The following is a 26,271-nucleotide window of genomic DNA, read 5'->3' as shown; positions in this document are numbered from 1 at the left end:
TCTCGTATCCCTAATGGATGTGGCAACACCTAGTTACTATGTTCTTAATAATAGCCTTCCAAATGATGTTTGACCAAGAAACACCTTTCACCCCTCTCTTCAGACAAAATAAACCTAATTTCTTTTTTTTTTTTTTTTTTTTGGAGATGGAGTCTCACTCTGTCGCCCAGGCTGGAGTGCAGTGGTGCAGCCTCGGCTCACTGCAAGCTCCGCCTCCTGGGTTCACGCCAATCTCTGCCTCAGCCTCTCGAGTAGCTGGGACTACAGGCGCCCTCCACCACGCCTGGCTAATATTTTGTATTTTTAGTAGAGACGGGGTTTCACCGTGTTAGCCAGGATGGTCTCGATCTCCTGACCTCATGATCCGCCCGCGTCAGCTTCCCAAAGTGCTGGGATTACAGGTGTGAGCCACCGCGTCTGGCCAAATAAACCTAATTTCCTCATAGGTGCCACAGCCCTATTACTAACTATCTGAATCTATTATACTTAGGAGTCTAAAACAGTACCCAGATGGGCTGGTTCAAAAAGCCTTTTAGAGCAGAGCTTCTCACACATAGACTGGGATTTTGTTACAGCACGGATCCTGATTCGGTGGGTTGTGGGTGGCCTGAGTGTGTGTATTTCTGAGGAGCTTCCAGGTGATGCTGCTGCCGATTGGAAATTGAACATGTGTTGTGTTAACAGGGTTTTAGAAGATATAAAGAGATAAGGAATTACGATAAAAACAAGTGGTGGGGTACCTTTTCTTCTAGCTATATGGTTGGATCCTATAGTCTGTCCACCCTGTTAACTCTCATTTGCTCTCGCTAATCTCAGTCAACAATTAACTATCCGGCGGGGTTGGCTCTTATCCCTGCACCCAGAGACAGTGAATCCTGCCAGTGATCTAACCAGAAAGTTGCTATCCTCTATCCACCCCTTACCCCCGGGGAGTGAGTCTCCTGCATGTCTTGGGGAGCTGTGATAAAGTATGCACCCACCTTACGAGGCTGTGATATGACTCCCAGAGGCCCCAGCCATTGAGTAATGGAAAACCCCATCTTTAGCAGTGAGAGGTGTTCCTTTTGGCACTGTGCCTCCAGCCAGCTGGTTTGTGTAACAGTTGGGCTCCAGGAATGGCTTCTGAGGCAAGTCTGTATCCTACCATGTGTAATCAGGAACTGGCAGAAAATTTATCTTTAGCTTTTAAGATTCCCGTTAGAGATTCTCGTAACTTGTAACCTTGGCTGTTGAGTGACCTGCCTGTGACCCGCTGAAAGAGCCTGCCAGAGTGGAATGCAACTGTCTCTTTATTCTGCTTGAGTGTTTTTCCTGCTGATTGTGGATCTTTTACTGACCCCACCTATACTCTTCTATTCTGCAGATATTCTTGTAGACTTACGACAGAAAAGCAGTTGCTACAGTTAATTGGCTGCTGAATCTTTCCAGCCAATGCTAGAAGGAATTATTTTCATCTCTTCTTAGGGAACTTTCCTATGGAATTCCCCCCACAGATTGGATTGCAACAGTGGCTTTTAGATTCATGAGATCTATATTAAAACAAACGGAGGAACCTTGATGATATCAGGCTGGCAAGGAGGAATTGGTAAATGGCCTGGTTCTTTGGTTTTCCAAGTTCAGCTTGTATCAGAATCACCCGGAAAGCATTAAACAAGCTTACTTATTATTTGCTAGGCCCTGTGCCCCAGGTAGTTGTAATTGCTGGGCAAATTGCTGGGCCCTGGGCCCCTCGTAGTTCTAATGCAGCAGGTCTTGAGCATAATCTGAGAATTTGTAACATTTCCTCTTCCTCCCCATGTCTTGTGAACAGAACAGTGATAACCATAGAGCAGGGTACATGTTCACAGTTGCACCTGCACTGTTGATTGTCGTCACCATCATTACCCCCGAGTCCTCATAGATTTGTTACTTGGTTTTTGTTGTTGTTTTAAACACCAAGGCCCAAGGAAACAGCAATTCTTCTAGTATACCTGGCAGCCTTTTATGGTAAACCAGCTCACTTTCTGTAAAGCTTCTTAGTTTATTCTAGGAGTAGAGACCTGATCTTCTTTGGGAGGGATATATAGAAGCATAGGATGGGAGCAGCTGGGAAACTTGCTTCCCACCCACCTTCTTATCATTAAAAATTCAAAAAATTAATTTGAGTTTTTGGCAGCTGAGACAGGGTGAAGGAAGGGAAAGTTGGCTGATCTGGGTCTTTTCATTCTTCCACATCCCTTAGATATATCTTGTTTGCATTATGAAGATAAGATGTTGATTTGGTTTTTGTTTTGCTAGCACTCCTTATTATTGAAGGTGACTAATACCTGCTTTCTGTTGAATGCAGTTCAGGAGCATCCCAGGAGGAACAGAATGATCTTGGTCTTGGTGACCTTCCCTCTGATGAGGAGGAAGTCATCAACAGTTCTGATGAAGATGATGTCAGCTCTGAGTCAAGTAAAGGAGAGCCTGACCCACTGGAAGATAAACAGGTATACTTTGGTACTTAATTGCTTCTTGACCTCTCCCTATGCTTGGGAATGATATTTGTCTGCATAATAGGCACAGAAACCCTTATGAGTTTTCTTAAAACTTATAAAACACTTTCAAAATTTAAATTTAATTCCTGCTATAATGTGGCACCTAAAATATTCTCATGTTACCAAGTATGTATCACTTAGAGATTACTTAGTGATTTTTGAGAAATTATTATTTTGAGACAGAGTCTTGCTCTGTTGCCCAGGCTGGAGTGCAATGGCGCCATCTCAGCTCACTGCAACCTTTGCCTCCCGGGTTCAAGCCATCCTTCTGCCTCAGCATCCCAGGTGCCTGGCATTACAGACACCTGCCACCACGCCTGGCTAATTTTTGTGTTTTTAGTAGAGACGGGGTTTCACTATGTTGGCCAGGCTGGCCTCAAACTCCTGACCTCAAGTGATCCACCCGCCTCAGCCTCCCAAAGTGCTGGGATTACAGGCGTGAGCCATGGTGCCAGGCAAAGAAATTCTTTTTCCTAATGTCCAATGGCTTGCTTTTTGATAACAACCCCCCCCCCCTTAGAATTGTTCCCTGTACTGCTACCAATTTTTTTGTAGATTTTTTTGAAATAAAGGAATTATATGCATTTTAGACTCAAATTATTTTGGGAAAGAATAAAGATGGCTGTTAATAGTACATCATCATTTGCTTTGAAATAATCCAGTGTGTGTTTGAGTTTGGGGGGAGCACAGCATACATGAAGATTGTCTATGTGTTCAGAGTTGTTTAAGATGCATGAGGGCTGGGCACGGTGGCTCACACCTATAATCCCAGCACCCTGGGAGACCGAGGGGGGCGGATCATGAGGTCAGGAGATCGAGACCATCCTGGCTAATGCAGTGAAACCCCATCTCTACTAAAAATACAAAAAATTAGCCGACCATGGTGGTGGGCACCTGTAGTCCCAGCCACTCAGGAGGCTGAGGCAGGAGAATGGCATGAACCCAGGAGGCGGAGCTTGCAGTGAGCCGAGATCACGCCACTGCACTCCAGCCTGGGTGACAGAGTGAGACTCCATCTCAAAAAAGATGCATGATGCAGGATTTCATTATAATGTCTCTCTAGTTTGGCATGAATATATTTATCTCTTTCATTTGAAACCACATTTTTTAAGAGACGTTATTAAAGGGAAAAAGTTAGTACATGAACAATATCCCCAGGAATGTTACAGCAATATGGAATTTGAAAAGATCCACATAGCATAGCAAGCCATGGAGAAAATTCATGTGCCATAATTTCACCTAATTCCTGTGCCATAATTTTATCAATCTATCGTCCTTCCTGTTTAATATTTTTGCTCTGTTTAAATTTATCTTCAGGCTTAAATGAATGGCCCACGTGCAGCAGTCTGAATTTAAGTCCTAGATCCACCAGCTATGATCTGGTCAACTTTGGGCCAATTATTTAACCTTTTGGGACTAAACAGTACCGTTTTATAGATTAAAAAAAGGATAGTACTCATAGAATTGTGAAGATTAAATAATCTGATACATGGAAAGCATTAGAATATTGATCAGCACATAATAGCTCAGTGATCATTTATTTATAACTAGCCAGACTTCATTTCTATGCTGTGAAGTATTAAATCATGGTGTTGGGAATAACCACTATAAATTACTTAGGCTAGTGAATTTGTAAAACCCCTAAGACAGATGAGTGACTCTCTTCTTAAAGACCCACAGCACTCAGCAATGTATAGATTTTACTTTGACTATCAAGTAATTCCTTTTGTGTCTTACTGGTGTCTGTCTTGCTTTAATTTGAAAGCTTGTTTTCCATGTTGCAGCTTCATGGACATAGATTCTACAAATGTTTATAGAATTCGCACTATGTTCCAGGTACCACTGGTATTTACTAGAGATAAGCAGTACTCAGGTTCTAAGCTTCTATGTAGCCAACGTTCTTTTCTTTTGAGAAGGAGTTTCGCTCTTGTTGCCCAGGCTGGAGTACAATGGCGCGATCTCGGCTCACTGCAACCTCCGCCTCCCGGGTTCAAGTGATCCTCCTGCCTCAGCCTCCTGAGGAGCTGGAATTACAGGCACCCATCACCATACCCAGCTAATTTTTGTATTTTTAATAGAGACAGGGTTTCACTATGTTGGCCAGGCTGGTCTCGAACTCCTGACCTCAGGTGATCCACACACCTCGGGCCTCCCAAAGTGCTAAGACTACAGGCATGAGCCACCCCGCCCGGCCTAGCCTATGTTCTAACAGGATAAGAGGAACCTACGTGCTTAATCATAATCAGGAAGAACTTCAGAGTGTTACAAGCTATGAAGGAAACAAATCAGAGTCATGTGCTACAAACCTAGGAAGCTACTTTGGGAAAAAGCCTCTTAGAAAATTATATTTGCCTGGGATTTAAATGACTGGAAAGGACCAAAGCCTGTGAAGAATTTGAGGAAGAACATTCAAATTGTCTTCTTTTTTTTGAGACGGAGTCTTGCTCTGTCGCCCAGGCTGGAGTGCAGTGGCACTATCTCGGCTCACTGCAACCTCCGCCTTCCAGATTCAAGCGATTCTCCTGCCTCAGCCTCCCGAGTAGCTGGGATTATGGGCACCCACCACCACACCTGGCTAATTTTTGTATTTTTAATAGAGAAGGAGTTTCACCATGTTGGCCAGGCTGGTCTTAAACTACTGACCTCAGGTGATCCACCCGCCTCAGCCTCCCAAAGTGCTGGGATTACAGGTGTGAGCCACCACGCCTGGCCTCAAATTGTCTTCTTGAGGGCCATAATTAAATCAATCCTGACTCTCTTTGAAAAGCAACTCCCAAGTTTTTTCTTTTCCTAGCAGACACTCTTTTCTATTGTTTTGGTCTAGTTGTTTGTTTTGCGTGAATCTTTTCCCATTTCTTTCCATACTTCTTGGAGCACTGACCAAAATTGGTTTCCACATTCTATCAGGGATCTCACTGATACATCGTATAAAGGAAGGATTAATCTTTAACCCAGCAGTGTTATGTCTGTTTCCAACACATCCTGTGATAACACCGCCTGGTTGACTCATTCATTCTGTGGGCAGTGGAGACTCCCAGGGTTCCTTCCTCTGCGTTTGTGCCTGCCTTTCCTTTCTCTTCCTGTATTTATATTACTGTTTTATGTTATTAGTTGTGCTGTATTGCAGTAGCCCTGTTAAATTTTTATCCTTTTTTTTTTTTAAAGGACTATTTCTTTAATCATGGACATTGTTTTTAGTGAAACAGAGTACATTTATTTTTTTCATCATCTCAAGCATTTACCAAGCCTTTATGTGATTGTGTTACAGACATTCCCATTATACTCTTATTTTAAAATATACAATAAATTGTTGACTGTAATAACTCTGTTGTGCTATCAAATACTAGATTTTGTTCATTCTATCTAACTGTGTTTTTGTACCCATTAAATATTCCCAATACCCTCCACCCCTAATTATGGACATTGAACATTTTTTACCTGATGCCACTAGTACTAATAATTTCCCTCCTTTAGAATTCTCAGCCACGCTAATGAATTTTCTCTTTCTGTGTCTTCATCTGAGACAACAATAGCAATAATAGAATAGTCTCTTTCTTTCCAGACACTTGTTAATCCATCTAGCCACAGCCTGGTGAATGCCTTTCTCTTAAGTAATTTGCTTTCATAGTGGTTAGAACACGGTCTTTGGAGTCAGATTGCCTGGGTTCCCACCACTTACTAGCTCTGCGATCTTGAACAAATTACTTAATTTTACTTTGCCTTAGTTTCCCCATCTGTAAAAAGAAGAGGAAAAAAAGTGGACACTTGACTTATTTTCTAAGATTGTTGTGATTATTAAGTGATTATACACTGTTTAGAACAGGGCTTAACACAAAGTGAATGCTTAGTAGATTTTTACCTATTATTGATTTTTTTTTTTTAAGATGAAGTTTCACTCTTGTCTCCCAGGCTGGAGTGCAGTGCTGTGATCTCGGCTCACTGCAACCTCTGCTTCCAGGGTTCAAGTGATTCTCTTGCCTGAGCCTCCTGAGTAGCTGGGATTACAGGCATGCGCCTTACACCCAGCTGATTTTGTATTTTTAGTAGAGGCGGAGTTTCTCCATATTGGTCACGCTGGTCTCGAACTACCGACCTCAGGTTATCTGCCCACATTGGCCTCCCAAAGTGCCGGGATTACAGGCGTGATCCACTGCGCCTGGCTGCTATTAACGATTTTAATGAAAATAAGCAAGCCAAATCTTAAACATCTCAAATCAAGCTTTCTTTAATCTTACCAATAAATATATTGTTTCTGGCTTGCCTTTTCTTATCTTTGATGAGTAAATATGAAACTTATTTACATGTAAGGTAGTATTTTGTTTAATGGGAAAACTTGAAATTTGGCATCCTAAGATCTGGGTTTTAGTCTTAGATTTGTCACTTACTAACTGTATGACCTTGGTCGAGTAATTTTTTAAAGTCAGTTTATTTACACGAGTATCACTTCACAATTGACTTCAGGTGACTTAAAAAAAAATGTGTGTAATACAAAAAGTCAAAATGTTTTTTTAAAGAAATCAGGTTGTCAACATATAAATGGTGCTGGAATCACTGGATATCCACCTGCAAAAGGATGACATTGGACCCCCTTCCTTTCAACATACACAAAAACTAACTCAAAATGGATTATAGATCTAAATGTAACAACTCAGGCCCAGTGCGGTGGTTTGGCTGGGCGCGGGGGCTCACACCTGTAATCCCAGCACTTTGGGAGGTCGAGGCGGGCAGATCACTTGAGGTCAGGAGTTTGATACCAGTCTGGCCAACATGGTAAAATCCCATCTCTACTAAAAATGCAAAAATTAGCCCTGTGTGGTGGTGCATGCCTGTAATCCTAGCTACTCAGGAGGCTGAGGCAGGAGAATTGCTTGAACCTGGGTTGCGGAGGTTGCAGTGAGCCGAGATCACACCATTGCAGTCCAACCTGGGTGACAGAGCTAGACTCCATCTCAAAAAAAAAAAAAAAAAAAAACTCAAACAGTAAAAAGATCAATCACCCAGGCTTAAGAATCTGAATAGACTAAAGAAGATATACAGTGGCCAATAAAGATGTAAAAAGGTGTTCAACATCAGAAGCCGTTAAAGAAATACAAAGCAATGCTTCAGTGAGGTACCACTGCACACCCACTAGGGTGGCCATAATCAAGAAGATGTATAGTAACAAGTGCTAGTCAGGATGTGGAGAAATGGGAGTCCTTATAGGATCTAAAATGGTGCAGCCACTTTGGAAAACAGTCTGGCAGCTCTGAAAAGTTTAAATGTAGAGTTACCATATGACCTAGCAATGCTACTCTTAGGTATCCACCCAAGAGATATGAAAGCATATGTCCACACAAAAACTTGTAGAGGAATGTTCATAGCAGCATTATTCATAATAGTCAAAAAAGTAGAAAGGGCCAAGTGCAGTGGCTCATGCCTGTAATCCCAGCACTTTGGGAGGCCAAGGTGGGCAGATCACTAGGTCAGGAGTTCGGGAGCAGCTTGACCAACATGGTGAAATCCCGTCTCTACTAAAAGTACATAAATTAGCCAGGTGTGGTGGTGCACATCTGTAATTCCAGCTACTTGGGAGGCTGAGGCAGGAGAATTGCTTGAACCCGGGAGGTAGAGGTTGCAGCAAGCCAAGATCATGCCACTGTACTCCATCCTGGCCAACAGAGTGAGACTCTGACTCAAAAAAAAAAAAAAAAAAAAGATAGAAAGAACCCAAATACCAATCAAATGATGAGTGGATAAACTAAATGCGATATATTCCTACAATGGAATACTATTCAGCCATAAAATAGGAATGAGGAATGACTGATAATGGGCATGGAGTTTCTTTTTATTTATTTATTTATTTATTTTTGAGATGGGGTCTCGCTCTGTCATCCAGGCTGGAGTGCAGTAGTGAGATCATGGCTCACTGCAGCTTCAACCTCCTTGACTCAAGTGATCTCTCATCCCTTCTTCCTTAGTAGCTAGGATTACAGGTATACACAACCATGCCCGGCTAATTTTTTTTTTTAAAGACATGGTCTTGCCATGTTGCCCAGGCTGGCATCCAACTCCTGGCTTCAAGCAATCCTCCTGCCTTGGCCTCCCAAAGTGTTGGGATTATAGGCATGGCCACTGCACCTGGCCTGAATTGTATGCTTTAAAAGGGTAAAAACCTATTTTGTAGTATATGAATTATATCTCAACAAAGCTGTTATAAAATAAACCTTGCTGAAGTAAAAACAATAGTGCTAATGGAAGATTTGTACAGAGTAATGTTTATCATGTAGTCCTATTCATTAGCTGAGGATGGGCCACAAATTTGGCTTTCTAGCAACTCAGGAAAAGTCGGTGATATCAGGCTGGGTATGGTGGCTCATGCCTATAATCCTAGCACTTTGGGAGGCCAAGGAAGGAGGATAGCTTGAGACCAGGCTGGGCTACATAGTGAGACCTTGTCTCTACAAAAAATAAACAAGATTAGCCAGGTGTGGTGGGGCAAGCCCCTGGGAAGTTGAAGCTACAGTGAGCTGTATTCAGGCCACTGCACTCCAGTCTGCACTCCAGCCTGAGCAACTGAGCAAGACCCTATTGAAAAAAAAAAAAAAAAAAAACCAGAAAAAGAAAAAACAAGCCAGGCATGGTGGCTCACACCTGTAATCTCAGGACTTTGGGAGGCTGAGGTGGACAGATCTCTTGAGCCCAGGAGTTCGAGACCAACCTGGACAACATGGCAAAACCCCATGCCTACAAAAAAAAACAGACACAAAAAATTAGCCAGGTATGGTGGTTCATGCCTGTAGTCCCAGCTACTCAGGAGGCTAAGGTGGAAGGATCACTTGAACCTAGGAAATGGAGGTTGCAGTGAGTGGAGGTCATGCCACAGCATTCCAGCCTGGGCAACAGGGAGGCCTCATCTCACTTAGGAAAAAACAAAATTGGCCAGGCACGGTGGCTCATGCCTGTAATCTTAGCACTTTGGGAGGCTGAGGCTGGCGGATCACCTGAGGTCGGGAGTTCGAGACCAGCCTGACCACCATGGAGAAACCAACCTGTCTCTACTAAAAATAAAAAAAATTAGCCAGGCGTGGTGGTGCATGCCTGTAATCCCAGCTACTCAGGAGGCTGAGGTAGTAGAATCCCTTGAACCCAGGAGGCGGAGGTTGCAGTGAGCCGAGATCGCACCATTGCTCTCCAGCCTGGGCTACAAGAGTGAAACGCTGTCTCAAAAAAAAAAAAAGAAAAAAAGAAAATTGATACGGATCTGACATAGGTACTGTTTTTCTTCATGTTGCATGAAGAAAAGGAGTTTTATACAAGTTAAGTAACTTGCCTTGGAACCCCAAGTTGGGGTTTTTAACCCAATCTGTCTCTACTAACAACTTGGTACAGCCATGGAAGCTGAATGATGTCAATGAAACATGTTGAGGTGAAATACCTAGCCATGCTGATCTGTCCTGTTCCCTTTTCTAAATTTTTATTTTTATATTTTTTGGTCTTCCTTTCAGGGCTTAAATGCTTGTTTAAAAAGTAAGATGTATTTATTCTACTTGTTTGTGGTTAGAATATTCATCGTCTTCATCTTTATTATATATTGATTTCCTTGTTTTTTTAAAAAATCTTTGTAAAGTAGCTCATATGATACATACTTTCATAAAGAAAGGGCGAAAACCTAAGAGAGCATTGTTTAGAGATTAATCATGATATCACCTCATTTTTGAAATAACTTAATGATAAAGAGATGTTTCTCAGGCAGTCTGGATGTTAACATTTTTTGTTTTTTATTAGAACTCTAGAGTAGGATAGAAGAGACCTTTTAATAATTCTATTAAAAAGTAACGGATAGGCTGGGCATGGTGCCTCCTGCCTATAATCCCAGCACTATGGGAGGTCCAGGTGGGTGGATCACTTGAGGTCAGAAGTTCGAGACCAGCCTGGCCAACATGGTGAAACTCCATCTCTACTAAAAATACAAAAATTAGCCAGGCACAGCAGTGTGTACCTGTAGTCCCAGCTGCTCGGGAGACTGAAGCAGGAGAATTGCTTGAACCCGGGAGGTGGAGGTTGCAGTGAGCTGAGATTCCCGCCACTACAGTCCAGCCTGGGTGATAGAGCAAGACTCTGTCTCAAAAAAAAAGGAATGGATAAATTTCACTGAATGTCACTTGTAGTGAACAAATATGATAAGAACACAATTAAGAATTTACAAAGCTGCTGAGGCAGGAGAATGGCGTGAACCAGGGAGGCGGAGCTTGCAGTGAGCCGAGATCGCGCCACTGCACTCCAGCCTGGGCGACAGAGCGAGACTCCATCTCAAAAAAAAAAAAAAGAAAGGAAAAAAAAAAGAATTTACAAAGCTGGGCTAGCGTCAAGAGATCGGAACATAAAACTAGATTTCAGATCAAAGGTTCTGTTTTGGAATTTGTTTGACTTATTTTATGACCTTGACAAAGTTATTTCATTTGTTTGTGGCTCATGTTTCAACTTCCACAACAGTGTACTCTTGGGAGACGCTGTTATTTAACAGGGAACTGCTTTGAAATGCAATGTAATTTAAGTGAGGATTTTCATTAGCTGAAAAGTTGAGATGCCATGGGGTGTGTGTTTTTCCATCGCTGTTTGACTTGGGTCACAATCAGTCATTGTTCTTACAAGTTGGAGATAATATAGAGCTTTTAATTTTTTTTTTAATTTATATTTGACTTTCTGTCCACTTTGAAGATGATTATAATCCATTGACTTATTTCTAACAATTTTTATACCTCTTTATTTAGCTCTGTAGCTTTCCTGGTTTAGAAGGTAAAATGGACAATGTAATATATAGACTCCTAGAACCTTAAAATTGGAAGACCTTAATCATTTGGTCCAACCTCCTACTCTTTTCTGTGATTAAAGCTTTTAGTTCATTCGAGTTTGCATTTTTGTGTTATGCAACACATCTTCAAAAGAAATATGCTCTGTCTCAGATTCTGAGAAGGTGGCAGCCATCCTTATACACATTTGCTTATTCGTAAATATTAATTGCACAGTGGACCAAGCAGCGTGCTATGTGCAGAAGGATACAGGGTGAATTAGATCAGAGACTAGAGGGAATTCAGACATTTCAGCAAGTAAACACAGTCTACTGGGTTAAGTCCTATAAACATTACATGAATAAGAAAGTTATCTTGTCCTTTGATAGTAGGAGTGAAAGAATGTCAAGGCAGCCATCATAAAAAAAAAGTTGGAGTGTTGTCTTAAAGGACGTTTGGAATATGAAAGGCAGAAATCTTCAGGGAGAAGGAGAAGTGATGGGGAAGCAAGTCAAGGCAAAAGGAAAGGTATATGCGCAAAGGGACAGACACAGAACGGGAGAGCATGGCTGGAGTTGCAGCGTGGTGGGTTAGAGAGTACACAGTGTGGAGGAGGAGGGAGAAGGCTGGTGAAGGTGAGTGGACATGTTGTGAAATGCCTAATACCCTTGGCGAAGGAAACTTGAATCTTTGTTATCCATCTGTGATAGGGAGCTGCTAACATTTAGCCTGAGAACTAACCTGGTTATATTTGCATTTTAGAAATATTCTAGTGGCAGTGTACAGAAGGGGTTGCAGTGGGGTAAACACAGAGCCAAGGAAACCTCTTAGGTTGCTGTAATAGTGAGGGCAAGAGGTAAGGAGGCAACATCAAAGGAGAGGAAAGGATCATTTAAGCTTTAAATCTTCGGGACACATTGATAGGACTTGACTCAGTTGTAATAATAAAAGGTGACTATGGGGACAAAAAAGAAGAGTCCAGATTTCTGGCATTAATGAGTTGGTATCTACAGTAGCTAGTATAGGAGTAGCTGATGGATTGTGTTTAAACGGTGATTTGGAGTCATCAAATGCTTTATTCTTTGTGAAGCCTTTCCTGATTGACATACCTCTGCCTGATTATGGTCTTTCTCTTCTTCAAGGTGGCAGCACTTTTCATAGTTGTGCTTATATGTAGTTATTTGTATGTTCAGTTCGTTTCCATTGTTCACTTCTTGAAGGCTGGGGCTATTTATTTATTTATTCATTCAATTTTTAGACAGAATCTCACTCTGTCACCCAGGCTGGAGAGTACAGTGGCGCAATCTTGACTTACTGCGGTCTCCGCCTCTCAGGTTTAAGTGACTCTCATGCTTCAGCCTCCCAAGTAGCTGGGACTACAGGTATGCACCACTGTCGGCGCCCAGCTAGTTTTTGTATTTTCAGTAGAGACAGGGTTACACCATGTTGGCCAGGTTGGTCTCGAACTCCTGGCCTCAAGTGATCCACCTGTCTCAGCCTCCCGAAGTGCTGGGATTATAGGTGTGAGCCACCGCACCTGGCCAACTGGGGCTATTCTTATTTATCATAGTCCCCTGCAGCCTTGAACTCCTGGGCTCATGTGATCCTCCTACCTCAGTCTCTCAAGTGATTAGGAACTACAGGCACGTGCCACCACGCCTGGCTTTTTTTTTTTTTTTGTATTTTTCAGGTGTCACTATGTTGTCCTTGCTGGCCTTGAATTCCTGGCCTCAAGTGATCCTCCTGCCTCCCAAAATGTTGAGATTACAAATGTGAACCATGGTGCCCTGTGTAATTCCTTCTTCTAACACCTACTTTTAATGCTCCATTTTAGACCTACACAATCAGAATTTCTAAGACAGTACCTGGGAATCTGAAATTTAAGATCTGCCTGTGATTCTAATGATCACTAATGTTTTCAAATTTATATGTAGAGCAGTGAATGGGCGGGCGGTAGAACAGTTTTTTCTTATTAACTTTGCTATCAAATGACAGAAAGTCAGTTACTAACTTCAGACTTTAAAATGAAAGTGTAAAGATGGTACTGACATCTTTCTCTTGAAAATGATCTCAGAATAACAAGGAGAAGAAATATGAATTCTGTGCTCAGTGACATTAGGAGACAGAAGAAAACCCTGTCGACCTAATGGGAAAAAAAATGAGCAAACTTAATGTAAGTAGAGAGTTTATTTGGGTCAAATTTGAGGACTACAAGCCTGGAGCATAGATCCAAGACTCCTGTTAGGAGCAGTTACAAGTGGGTTTTTTGTTTTGTTTTGTTTTTGAGACAGAGTCTTGCTCTTTTGCCCAGGCTGGAGTACAGTGGTGTGATCTCGGCTCACTGCAACCTCTGCCTCCTGGGTTCTAGTGATTCTCCTGCCTTAGGCTACCTAGTAGCTGGGATTACAGGCACTCGCCACTACGCCCGGCTAATTTTTGTATTTTTAGTGGAGACGGGGTTTTACCATGTTGGCCAGGCTGGTCTCAAATTCCTGACCTCCAGTGATGCGCTCACCTTGGCCTCCCAAAGTGCTGGGATTACAGGTGTGAGCCACTTGGCCCAGCCACAAGTGGGTGTTTTTGTTTTTGTTTTTGTTTTTGAGATGAAGTTTCAATGTGTCATCCAGGCTGGAGTGCAGTGATGCAATTTTGGCTCACTGCATCCTCCATCTCCTTGGTTTAAGCAATTCTCCTGTCTCAGCCTCCCAAGTAGCTGGGATTACGGGTGTGTGCCACCATGCCCAGCTAATTTTTGTATTTTTGGTGGAGACGGGGTTTCACCATGTTGGCCAGCCTGGTCTTGAACTCCTGACCTCAAGTGATCCGGCTGCCTTGGCCAAAAGTGCTGAGATTACAGGCATGAGCCACCATGCCTGGCCACAAGTGGGTTCTTTGTTTGTTTGTTTTGTTTTTTTGAGACAGAGTTTTGCTCTCGTCACCCAGGCTGGAGTGCAATGGCATGATCTTGGCTCACAGCAACCTCTGCCTCCTGGGTTCAAGCGATTCTCCTGCCTCAGCCTCCCACACAGGTGGGTTTTTTAAAGGAAAAGAAGAGGCAATTCCTAAGTTGTTTGTCAGTAATTTATATTAAAATATCATAAGCTGTTTGATTGACTTTACATTGTTCTTTGTTTCACAAATTCTAGGAACATGGAGACTATGGGTGGAGGCAGCTGGTCAGGGACAAAAATGCCTTCAAACAGTTGCACCTGGGCATGGGGTTTGGGCCATCACTGAAGTCTCATACTCATGTTTCTCTGGGCCTGATAAATTTTGCATACCTCACATAGCTCAGTTTGCTCTGAGCTATTTTTCATTTTTCACACCATATGAGTAAGGGCTACCATGCCCACCAACAATATATAAAGGTTCCAGTTGGTCCACATCCTCACCAACACTAGGTATTTTCTGTTTGTTTTTTTTTATTATAGCCATTGTGTGGGCATGAAGTATATCATTGTGGTTTTAATTTACATTTCCCTAATAACTATGTTGAACAAGTTTTTATATACTTATTGCCCATTCTTGTATCTTCTTCTGTGAAATGTTTCTTCACATATTCACATCTTTTATCTCTTTTTTTAATTAAAAAAAAATAGAAATGAGGTCTTGCTTTGTTACCCAGGCTGGTCTCAAACTCCTGTGCTCAAGTGATCCTCCCACCTCAGCCTCCCAAATTGCTAGGGTTACAAGCGTGAGCCACCGCACACAGCCTTTTTGTTTGAGTTATATTGAGTTATCAGAGTTTGTTTTTTTTTTTTTTTTAAGAGACAGGTTCTCACCCTGTCACCCAAACTAGAATGCAATATTGCGATGATAGCTCACTGCAGCCTCAAACTCCTGGGCTCAAGTGATCCTCCTACCTCAGCCTCCCAAGTAGCTGGGACTACAGGTGTGTGCCATTATGCCTGGCTAATTGTTTTTTATTTTTTTATTTTGTAAAGACAGGGTCTTGCTATGTTGCCAAGGCTGGAGTGCAGTGGCTCAATCATGGCTCACCACAGCCTCAACCTCCTGGGTTCAGTGATCCTCTTACCTCAGCCTCCTGAGTAGCTGGGACTACATGTGTGCACCACCATGCCCAGCTAATTTTTGTATTGTCTGTAGAGAGAGGGTTTTACCCTGTTGCCCAGGTCTCGAACTCCTGTGTTCAAGCAATCTGCCTGCCTTGGCCTCCCAAAATATGAGATTACAGGCATGAGCCAACACTCCCAGCCCTATCAGAGTTCTTAATGTATTCTAGCTACGAATTCTCTCTCAGAATCATGATTTGCGAATATTTTCTCCAGTCTATGGTTTATCTTTTTATCTTCTTAATGATGTCTTTTGAAGCATGAACAATTTATGAAGTTCCATTTATCAGTTTTTTTCTTTCATGAGTTATGTTTTTGGTGTCATATCTAATAACTCTGCCTAATTCAAGATCATAAGGATTTTTAAAAATGTTTTCTTCTAGAAGTTTTACAGTTTTCACATTTTTAGTTAATTTTTGTATGGAGTAGCCTCCTCTACACAAGTCTGTGTAATGCAGGCCCTGGCAGAGCAAGGTCCTGAGAAGGAGAGAAAAAAAAGTTACAGAGTAGAGACCTAACAAAAGGAGAGTGATAAAAAGAGGAGAGGAAACAAAGGGTAGGTGCCAAAAATAAATTAACAGCTACTTGAAATTTTTGTGTCGAGCTCGTGCACATTTTAGCTGACTCCAGTAGTCAAATGCTTCCACATCTATAGTGTGCCTGCATTTCTTTAAAGCTACTGATAAGATCCGCTCTTGACCTTTAAGGGATGTCACATTATTTGGAAATGAAGAGTCAGGGCTTCAGTTCCCTGAATGGTTTTGGTTTCTGTTTTTCTCACTTATAATGCATTTGTAATTTTAATTTTATTTATGTTATTATTATTATTATTATTATTATTTTTACTAACGACATGGTCTCATTATGTTGCCCAGACTGGTCTCAAACTCCTGGGCTCAAGCAATCCTCCCACCTTGGCCTCTCAAAGTGCTGGGATTACAGACATGAACCACCATGCCAAGCCCATTTCTAATTTAAAATTTATACACTGTATTTTGTAAACATTAAACTTTTCTATCTACAGATTATATGGAGAACCCCATTGTGATAGAAAAGTTTGGACTTGCTAAAATATGTTTTCAAAATAACAGTTATCCGTGTGTGTGTGTGTATGTGTGTGTAGACACTTATGTAATCATGATTATTTAGTGCCTGATATGTGGTCTGCCAGGTCAAGGTCAGACTGTGCTTAAGACTGCAGTCTTCCTGAGGAATATAGCTATGTGTAGTTTAAAAGGTGAGTGATCACGCCTCTAATCCCAGCACTTTGGGAGGCTGAGGCAGGCAGATCACAAGGCCAGGAGATCGAGACCATCCTGGCTAACACGGTGAAACCCCGTCTCTACTAAAAATACAAAAAAAAAAAAATTAGCCGTGCATGGTGGCACACACCTGTAGTCCCAGCTACTCAGGAGGCTGAGGCAGGAGAATCGCTTGAACCCAAGAGGCGGAGATTGCAGTGAGCCGAGATCACGCCACTGCACTCCAGCCTGACCAACAGTGAGACCCTGTGTTTAAAAAAAAGAAAAAAAAAAAAGTGAGTGAATGTATGGCCAGGCACGGTGGCTCATACCTGTAATCCCAGCACTTTGGGAGGCCGAGGCAGGTGGACCACGAGGTCAGGAGATCGAGACCATGCTGGCCAACATGGTCAAACCCAATCTCTACTAAAAATACAAAAATTAGCTGAGTGTAGTAGTGCATGCCTGTAGTTCCAGCTACTCGGGAGGCTAAGGCAGGAAAATCGCTTGAACCCGGGAGGTGGAGGTTGCAGTGAGCTGAGATTGCACCACTGCACTCCAGCCTGGCGACAGAACGAGACTCTGTCTCAAAACAAAAAGTGAGTGAATGTAGTTGAGTAAAACATATCCAACCTGTTAGTCTCCATCATTCAAGAACCTATCTTAGGAAAGAGGAATAATAACAGGAATAGAGGTCATATTCATCTGTCTATCTAATTGTCCTTTTAGCAGTAGAGTTTGAGAGCTAAGGTAAAGTAGCATGAAAAAAGTATCCTAGGCTCATTAGACTGGACTCTGAATTAGTAATCCATTGCTCTTTAAAGATTATTTTCACAAGTAGTTGGTTTCACAACCTTCTTTGAATATTTTTTGCATAACAGTATTTATATTCTTTTTTTTTTTTTTTTTTTTTTTTGAGACAGAATTTCGCTCTTGTCGCCTAGGCTGGAGTGCAGTGGCACGATCGTGACTCACTGCAACCTCTGCCTCCTGGGTTCAAGTGATTCTCCTGCCTCAGCCTCCCAAGTGGCTGGGATTACAGGCATCTGCCACCATGCCAGGGTAATTTGGTACTCTTAGTAGAGACGGGGTTTCACCATGTTGGCCAAGCTGGTCTCTATCTCCTGACCTCAGGTAATCCACCCACCTCAGCCTCCCAAAGTGCTGGGATTACAGGCGTCAGCCACCACACCCAGCCCAGTATTTATATTCTTATGGAAGGGTCAGGATTTCTTGGTATTGCATATAAATTATTCTGTAGTAAAGTAAGAAAACATGAAGGGACAAATATACACAAACTGTAAGATTAGTGGCTACTTCTGTCAGAGGAAGAAGAGAACTTTAATATCATAATTTAACAATTTGTTTCACAGAAAGATTTAAAACAAGTATTTCAGAATGTTTGGATTTGTTAAATCTTGGTGGGAGAGTGGATGTGTGGGTATTAGGTTTAGCAGTAATTATTTGTAAGGATATGCTGAGATTACTGGCAGATATTGAAGAGAGATTCGAGGTGTAATAAAATTATTTGTAGGTTAAATATTGGGAAATCTGGGTTCTTTTTCCAACTGTGCTAATAGTTATTGGGGGAAATTCAGCCAGATATTGGGCGGAATTCACCCCCGATATTTCACGTAGGTTGTTTTCATTTTCCCTAAATGTTGGCTGGTCTGAGAAGTAAAGGGATAGAGTACAAAAGTGGGAAATTTTAAAGCTGAGTGTCCGGGGGAGACATCACATGTCGGCAGGTTCTGTGATGCCCCCTGAGCTGTAAAACCAGCAAGTTTTTATTAGTGATTTCTACAGGGGTGGGAGTGTACAAATAGGGTGTGGGTCACAGAGATCACATGCTTCACAAGGTAATAGAATATCACAAGGCAAATGGAGGCAGGGCGAGATCACAGGACCACAGGACTGGGCGAAATTAAAATTGCTAATGAAGTTTCGGGCACACATTGTCATTGATAACATCTTATCAGGAGACAGGGTTTGAGAGCAGACAACCGGTCTCACCAAAAATTTTTTAGGTGGGAATTTCCTTGTCCTAATAAGCCTGGGAGCACTATGGGAGACTGGGGTTTATTTCATCCCTACAGCTCGACCATAAAAGACTGCCAGCCCCGAAGCAGCCATTTCAGAGGCCCACCCTCAGGGATGCATTCTCTTTCTCAGGGATGTTCTTTGCTGAGAAAAAGAATTCAGCGATATTTCTCCCATTTGCTTTTGAAAGAATAGAAATATGGCTCTGTTCCTCCCGGCTCACTGGCAGTCAGAGTTTAAAGTTATCTCTCTTGTTCCCTGAACATTGCTGTTATCCTGTTCTTTTTTCAAGGTGCCCAGATTTTATATTGTTCAAACACACATGCTCTACAAACAATTTGTGCAGTTAACACAATCAACACAGGGTCCTGAGGCAACATATATCCCCCTCAGCTTACGAAGATGACGGGATTAAGAGATTAAAGTAAAGACAGGCATAGGAAATCACAAGGGTATTGATTGGGGAAGTGATAAGTGTCCATGAAATCTTCACAATTTATGTTCAGAGATTGCAGTAAAGACAGGCATAAGAAATTATAAAAGTATTAATTTTGGGGAACTAATAAATGTCCGTGAAATCTTCACAATTTATGTTCTTCTTCCATGGCTTCAGCCAGTCCCTCCGTTTGGGGTTCCTGACTTCCCACAACAAATAGTCAACTTTGAGTCTTGGCAAATCTCTATTTTAAGTGGGTGTTCTTTGGGACTGTGCTCTTGGTCCAACTCTCACTTTATGTAGTCCCTGTGTTTGACTTCATTCACTCTAATGACTGACTACTATTTATGATTCTAATGGTTCTCAATATAATAAAAAGAATGAATGCAAAAATAAAACTTTCCCCTATAGTTCTCTGACTTCTTGTGAGCATAGAAGTGATTGCAGGTTTTTTTTGTTTTTTGTTTTGTTTTGTTTTGAGACAGAGTTTCGCTTTTCTTGCCCAGGCTAGAGTGCAGTGGCACCATCTCGGCTCACTGCAACCTCCACCTCCCAGGTTCAAGCGATTCTCCTGCCTCAGCCTCCCGAGTAGCTGGGACTACAGGCATGCGCCACCACACCCAGCTAATTTTTTGTATTTTTAGTAGAGATGGGGTTTCCCCTTGTTAGTCAGGCTGGTCTCGAACTCCTGACCTCAGGTGACCCACCTGCCTCGGCCTGCCAAAGTGCTGGAATTACAGGTGTGAGCCAGTGCGCCCGGCCTGATTACAGTTTTTAAAAATCTAAATTTTAACATACTGTAAAAACCTTGAGGAATCCTCTCCCCATTTATTCACTTGAACATCACCCATGCTTTAATAAAGTAACAAATAAAAGGGTTTCAGTGTATGTATGGAACATATATAGTCATATATATTTTTTAATTTATTAAAATGTAATTTTCAGAAGGGTTTCATTGTTAAACCTGCATCTATTTTTTTACCTTGATTGTGACACTGAAATTCTGGAAGCACTCGAAAAAAGTTTTTTCCCTCAGTGTTGTATGTGGAAACTTAGAAAAAAGAAAAAAAAATTCTCCCAAATGAAGAACTAACATAGTCATGTGATCCATCACAGTGAGTCTCAGGGAAACAGATCTGCTAGATCCATGATTCCAATGTTAAAAAGACTACTTTAGAGAGAAGTTGCTACCATATTTTTTTTTCCTGTGGCATTTCATTAATGAATGACTGCTGGACTGTCATGGTCATTTTTAATGTTTATCATGTCATTGCCTTGTCCAGCTGCACCCTGGTCAGCACAAAATAACCGTGTCCTGGTGTTGCCAGTGCCTACGAGAATGCAAAGAGACCTCTTTCTAAAACCAGGTCTGACGTTTCTTCAAAGAAACATCCAAGCATTTTCGTTTTAATGTCAGCAGTCATCATTTTCACCTTAGGTATAACATCTAAAATTTATACTTGCTTGTTCCTTATTTACTCTTTTTGGTCTTTACTGTGGAACTGTAGTGTTCTGATCTTGAACTGGAACATAAATGGAGAGAAGCTTCTCTCCTTTTCTCTGATTTCCCTGGAACTAAATCCAACTCTCGATATTTTATTGAAAACAACAACAACAAATTCACCTAAATACTGAGACCTCTTTTTGAGTCATCTTTATTATTATTTTGTTAAAGATGCACATTTTTTTTGTTCCTGCTAGGGCATTTAGTTTTTATACAAAGTAGTCCATAATAAAAGAATTTCATGGCCGGGTACGGTGGCTCACACCTGTAATCCCAACACTTTGGAAGGCCAAGGTGGACAGATCACAAGGTCAGGAGATCGAGACCATCCTGGCTAACATGGTGAAACCCCGTCTCTACTAAAAGTACAAAAAAATTAGCCAGGCGTGATGGCACGCACCTGTAGTCCCAGCTACTCGGGAGGCTGAGGCAGGAGAATCTCTCGAACCCGGGAGGCAGAGGTTGCAGTGAGCTGAGATCACACCACTGCACTCCAGCCTGGGCGGCAGAGCGAGACTCTGTCTCTCTCTCTCTCTGTCTCTTCACACACACACACACAAACACACACACACACACACACACACACACACACACGAATTTCATTTCAGCTCCTTAGCATAAAACTGCCTTGACTCTCTAAGCATATATCTAAAAGGGATTTTAAGGAAATTCGGAGAGCCTGTGACTGTAATTTTGACTTATATTTGTTATAGATTGAAGAAGAGCCCTGTTCAGACTATATTTAAGTTGTGAGTTAAAATACCTTTACTTATGGTGAAGTTCTCATCTACATTCCTATTGGATATTAACTAATTATTTTTGTTTGTTTGTTTGTTTTTGTTTTTGAGACAGAGTTTCACCCTTGTTGCCCAGGCTATAGTGCAATGGCGCGATCTCGGCTCACTGCAACCTCTGCCTTCTGAGTTCAAGCAATTCTCCTGCCTCAGACTCCCGAGCAGCTGGGATTACAGGCATGAGCCACCACGCCCAGCTAATTTTGTATTTTTAGTGGAGGCGGGGTTTCTCCATGTTGGTCAGGCTGGTCTTGAACTCCCAACCTCAGGTGATCCACCCGCCTCGGCCTCCCAAAGTGTTGGGATTACAGGCGTGAGCCACTGCACCCAGCCAAATTCTTAAATTATTTGTACACACCCAAAGGAGTCTTCTTCTGGTATCTATCTGTAAGGGGCCACTTCCCCTGTAGCCTTTTTAGTTTGTGACTTCCATTTTGAACCACTGATGGTTGCATCCCAGCAAGGTTCTGGAGCTACTCAGGGCAGTTCATCAATCCAGCTAATGACAGTGAAGATTACCGATTGCTCTCAGCTATTCCTGTGACATGGTTTATCCCTCATCCAATTCTCCACGTTTGCCATTTGAAATGTTATATGGTATGAACTGTGTGCTAGGAGGAAACTTACAAGTATCAGAGTTAAAATTCGTGTCTGACTAGCTCATAGCTGATCTTCATTATTCTTTTATGAGTTCATGCTAAATGTGCTCTTATCCACAGGATGAAGATAATGGAATGAAAAGTAAAGTTCATCATATTGCCAAGGAGATCATGAGCTCAGAGAAAGTGTAGGTATCTAGTTTACAATTCAGAAGACTGTTTTCCCCCCATTGGCACATTTAAAACATTTTTTTCATTGTTGTTTTTTACAGGTTTGTGGATGTGTTAAAACTTTTGCATATTGTAAGTATCTGCTAATATTTTCTTGAAGTCTAAGACTATTCCCTTTTGTACTTTCCCTACCCCTAGAAGTTTTCAGCATTACTAACTTAATGATAGACATTTTCTAAAATGTATGTATTTCATATATGTAGATAACATGATTTCTGAAAGAGTCTTAGTAGCTATATGTCCAAAGTCTTCAAACTTTATGTCTTCATAACAGTTTTTAAGGTGATAATATATTTTCTTAGGCATTTGCTGAAGATACTTGCTGTTAGAGTTTTGCATTAGCAATACATGAAGAGCATCATTATCATTGTCCAAAAGTGTTTTTCTCCTACCTAAATAAGCTCCCAGAAACAGACTTGAAATAGGCAATTTTCTTACTATTTTTCCTTTTACCACCTCCATTTAGGAGAGATTAGAAATAGACATTTTGTTCTTGCGATAGCACATGTACCCTAAAACTTAAAGTATAAAAAAAAAAAAAAAAAAAAAGAAATAGACATTTTTACAACTAAGTTTTAGTTCTATTTTCTGTTTTTTAAATGGTCAACTTTTTTTTGTTTTTTTGGTTTGAGAGAGCATCTTATTCTGTTGCCCAGGCTAGAGTGCAGTGGTGCGATCTTAGCTCACTGCAGCCTTTCAACCTCCTGGGTTCAGGCAATTCTCCTACCTCAGGCTCCTGAGCAGCTGGGACTACAGGCACTCACCACCATGCCCAGCTAAATTTTGTATTTTTTGTAGAGATGGGGTTTCAACATGTTACCCAGGCTGATCTCAAACTCATGGGCTCAAGTGATCAACCCGCCTTGGCCTCCTAAAGTGCTGGGGTTACTGACATGAGCCACTGCAGCCAGCCTGTAATTGTCAACTTGAACAGACTTGTTAGGAAAGAATTATGATATGTGTCAGGGTGCATATTCATTTTTCTCATGCACTCCTTTGTCCTTGCAGGTTTTCACAAGTTTCATTATGCATTGACAGTTAAAGTGCTTTTAGTGTTACTTTATTTCAATTATATTTAGGCAAGATATTAAGACTTAAGAAAGGGGTAAAACAAAAGGAAAAGGTAGATGAAAATGAAAAAAGGAGTTGAAGTGACAGTTTACTTATGTGGCGTAATTATTAACATCATAAATTAGGCTTAATTGTGGAGAAATGAAAGGTTCACCAAATATACATCCATTTAAGTCTTGGCAAACAGTATCATTATTTTCAGGTTTTCTTTGAATGGATACATACAAACATGAAAAGTAGGTTACACTTAGGCATGATTCACATTCACTAAATGATTACCTGTGCTCTGTTCTTGGTCCAACAGAAACCCAGGGGCCTGGCATGGTGTGGTGGCTCATGACTGTAATCCCAGCACTGTGGGAGGCTGAAGCGGGTAGATCACCTGAGGTCAGGAGTTTGAAACCAGCCTGGCCAACATGGCGAAACCCCATCTCCACTAAAATACAAAAATTAGCCAGGTGTGGTGGCATGCCTGTAGTCCTAGCTACTCAGGAGGCTGAGGCAGGATAATCACTTGAACCCAGGAGGCAGAGGTTGCAGTGAGCCAAGATGGTACCACTGCACTCCAACATGGGTGACAGATCAAGACTCTGTCTCAAAACAAAACAAAACAAAACAAAACAAAAATAGGGGCCTGATTCCTATGTGAAAAATCTGTAGCTTTGGAAATTCTTTAAAAATTCTTAACATTGCTAATTTGTTTTGAGAAAATATTTCCCTGTGAATAGTTTCTCACATTGATTTTTGGCTATATTGGTAATATTGGTAAGTTCTCCCTTCCTCTCTCTCTCCTTTTTTTTTAATGACTCAGGGTCTCACTTTGTCACCCAGGCTGGAGTGCGGTGGCATGATTTCCACTCACTGCAAGCTCTACCTCCTGGGCTCAAGCGATCCTCCCATCTCAGCCTCCTGAGTAGCTGGGACCACAGCCATCCATCACGCCAGGCTAATTTGTTGTATTTTTAGTGGAGATGGGTTTTAGCCATGTTGCCCAGGCTGGTCTCGAACTCCTGAGCAATCTGCCCACCTCAGCCTCCCAAAGTTCTGGAATTTCAGGCATGAGCCACTATGCCCAGCCAGTTCTCTTTTGTAATAGATTTTCTTTTTTTAATGATAGGACAAATCTAGGCATGGGTAGCACACACTTATAATCCCACCTACTCAGGAGGCTGAGCCAGAAGAATCCCTTAGGAGTTCAAAACTGCAGTGAGCTGATTGCACCACTGCACTCTAGCATGGATGACACAGCAAACCCTTTTTCCAAAAAAAAAAAAGGACAATATTTTGTCACCCTAACAAATTTGTTGAGTGGCAAGCTTACTGTCATTTCATATAAATTATAATATGTTTAATAAATAAGTGGCTTTTCAAAATGAATTTCTCATATATTTGCTGCTCTGCTCTGAACATCCCCACCACACCGTAGACATCTGATATAATTAAGTACAAGTTAATAGGAAGGTTTTTGGTTGTCTTATTTGCTCTCTGATGGGAGCTAGCCTTAGTAAATATCTCTATAAAAATATTATGTAAATGTACAAATAGTCTGCATTTAAAAAAATATTTGGGCCGGATACGGTGGCTCATGCCTGTAATCCCAGCACCTTGGGAGGCCAGGGCGGGCGGATCACATGAGGTCAGGAGTTCAAGACAGCCTGACCAACATGGAGAAACCCCGTCTCTACTAAAAATACAAAAATTAGCCAGGCGTGGTGGCACATGTCTGTAATCCCAGCTACTCTGGAGGCTGAGGCAGGAGAATCGCTTGAACCCAGGAGGCAGAGGTTGCGGTGAGTCGAGATTGTGCCATTGCACTCCAGCCTGGGCAACAAGAGCGAAACTCCCTCTCAAAAAAAAAAAGTGTGTGTGTGTGTGTGTGTGTAATATATAGTATATATAGTACATTATATAATATATAGTATGATATATAGTATATATAATATACTATGTATTGTATATATAATTATATAGTATAGTGTATATAATATGTAGTATAGCAATCTATTATATATTATACATATATAGTATATGTACTATATATTATATATGATTACTATTATATAGTATTATATATCATATACTATATATACTATATATAATACTATATGTATAGTCACTTATTTATCAAACATTATAATTTATATGAAATGACAATAAGCTTGACACTCAACAAATTTGTGAGGGTGACAAAATATTGTCCTTTTTTTTTTTTTTTTTTTTGAAATAAGGGTTTGCTGTGTCATCCATGCTAGAGTGCAGTGGTGCAATCAGCTCACTGCAGTTTTGAACCCCTAGGCTCAAGGGATTCTTATATATATAATACTATATATATTATATATATATAAAACTATATATAATATACTATAATGTATAATATATGCGATATATAATATACTATGATATATAATATACTATGTATTATATATAATATATGCTATATATAATATAATATATGCTATATATTATATAACATAATATAACATATAATATATAATATATGCTATATATTATATAACATATAATATAACATATAATATATGCTATATATTATATAACATATAACGTATAATATATGCTATATATTATATAACATATATAATATATGCTATATATTATATAACATATATAATATATGCTATATATTATATAACATATATAATATATGCTATATATTATATAACATATATAATATATGCTATATATTATATAACATATATAATATATGCTATATATTATATAACATATAATATATGCTATATATTATATAATATATATATATTTGGAAGGGTTTTTTTAGACAAAGATGGACTGGCTATATAGTATTAGTAATGAAGCATCTTTGCTTCACTAATTTCTTTAGGTGGAGACGTACATTTCCTTGAAAATTTGAGAGACTCAATAAAATCCATAGAGCCAGAGGCAAGGCTACCCTAGGCATCCAGATGTCTGTTACTAAATAGATTTTTTTTTTTTGCATTGTAAAAGGAATAGAAGA

The 26,271-nt window shown here is 40.8% G+C and overlaps 1 protein-coding gene across 3 annotated transcripts in view; it reads left to right on the top strand.

The window, feature by feature from the left end:
• The window catches only part of FGD6 (FYVE, RhoGEF and PH domain containing 6), a 136,682-nt gene that overhangs the window by 43,428 nt on the left and 66,983 nt on the right, over nucleotides 1–26,271 (top strand). For 2 of the 3 annotated variants that reach the window (XM_016924004.4, XM_016924003.4), the window contains exons 3-5: nucleotides 2,327–2,471; nucleotides 22,095–22,162; nucleotides 22,247–22,277. In XM_016924004.4, coding sequence (XP_016779493.4) covers nucleotides 2,327–2,471; nucleotides 22,095–22,162; nucleotides 22,247–22,277 — 244 coding nt within the window. The remainder of the gene's footprint in view (nucleotides 1–2,326; nucleotides 2,472–22,094; nucleotides 22,163–22,246; nucleotides 22,278–26,271) is intronic. The other variant, XM_054663413.2, reaches the window with a different exon arrangement.

Source organism: Pan troglodytes, chromosome 10, assembly GCF_028858775.2.
Source record: "Pan troglodytes isolate AG18354 chromosome 10, NHGRI_mPanTro3-v2.0_pri, whole genome shotgun sequence".
Classification (NCBI taxonomy): Eukaryota; Metazoa; Chordata; class Mammalia; order Primates; family Hominidae; genus Pan; species Pan troglodytes.
The sequence above is the reverse complement of the archived record's forward strand: the minus strand, read 5'-3'. Positions and strand labels throughout refer to the sequence as shown.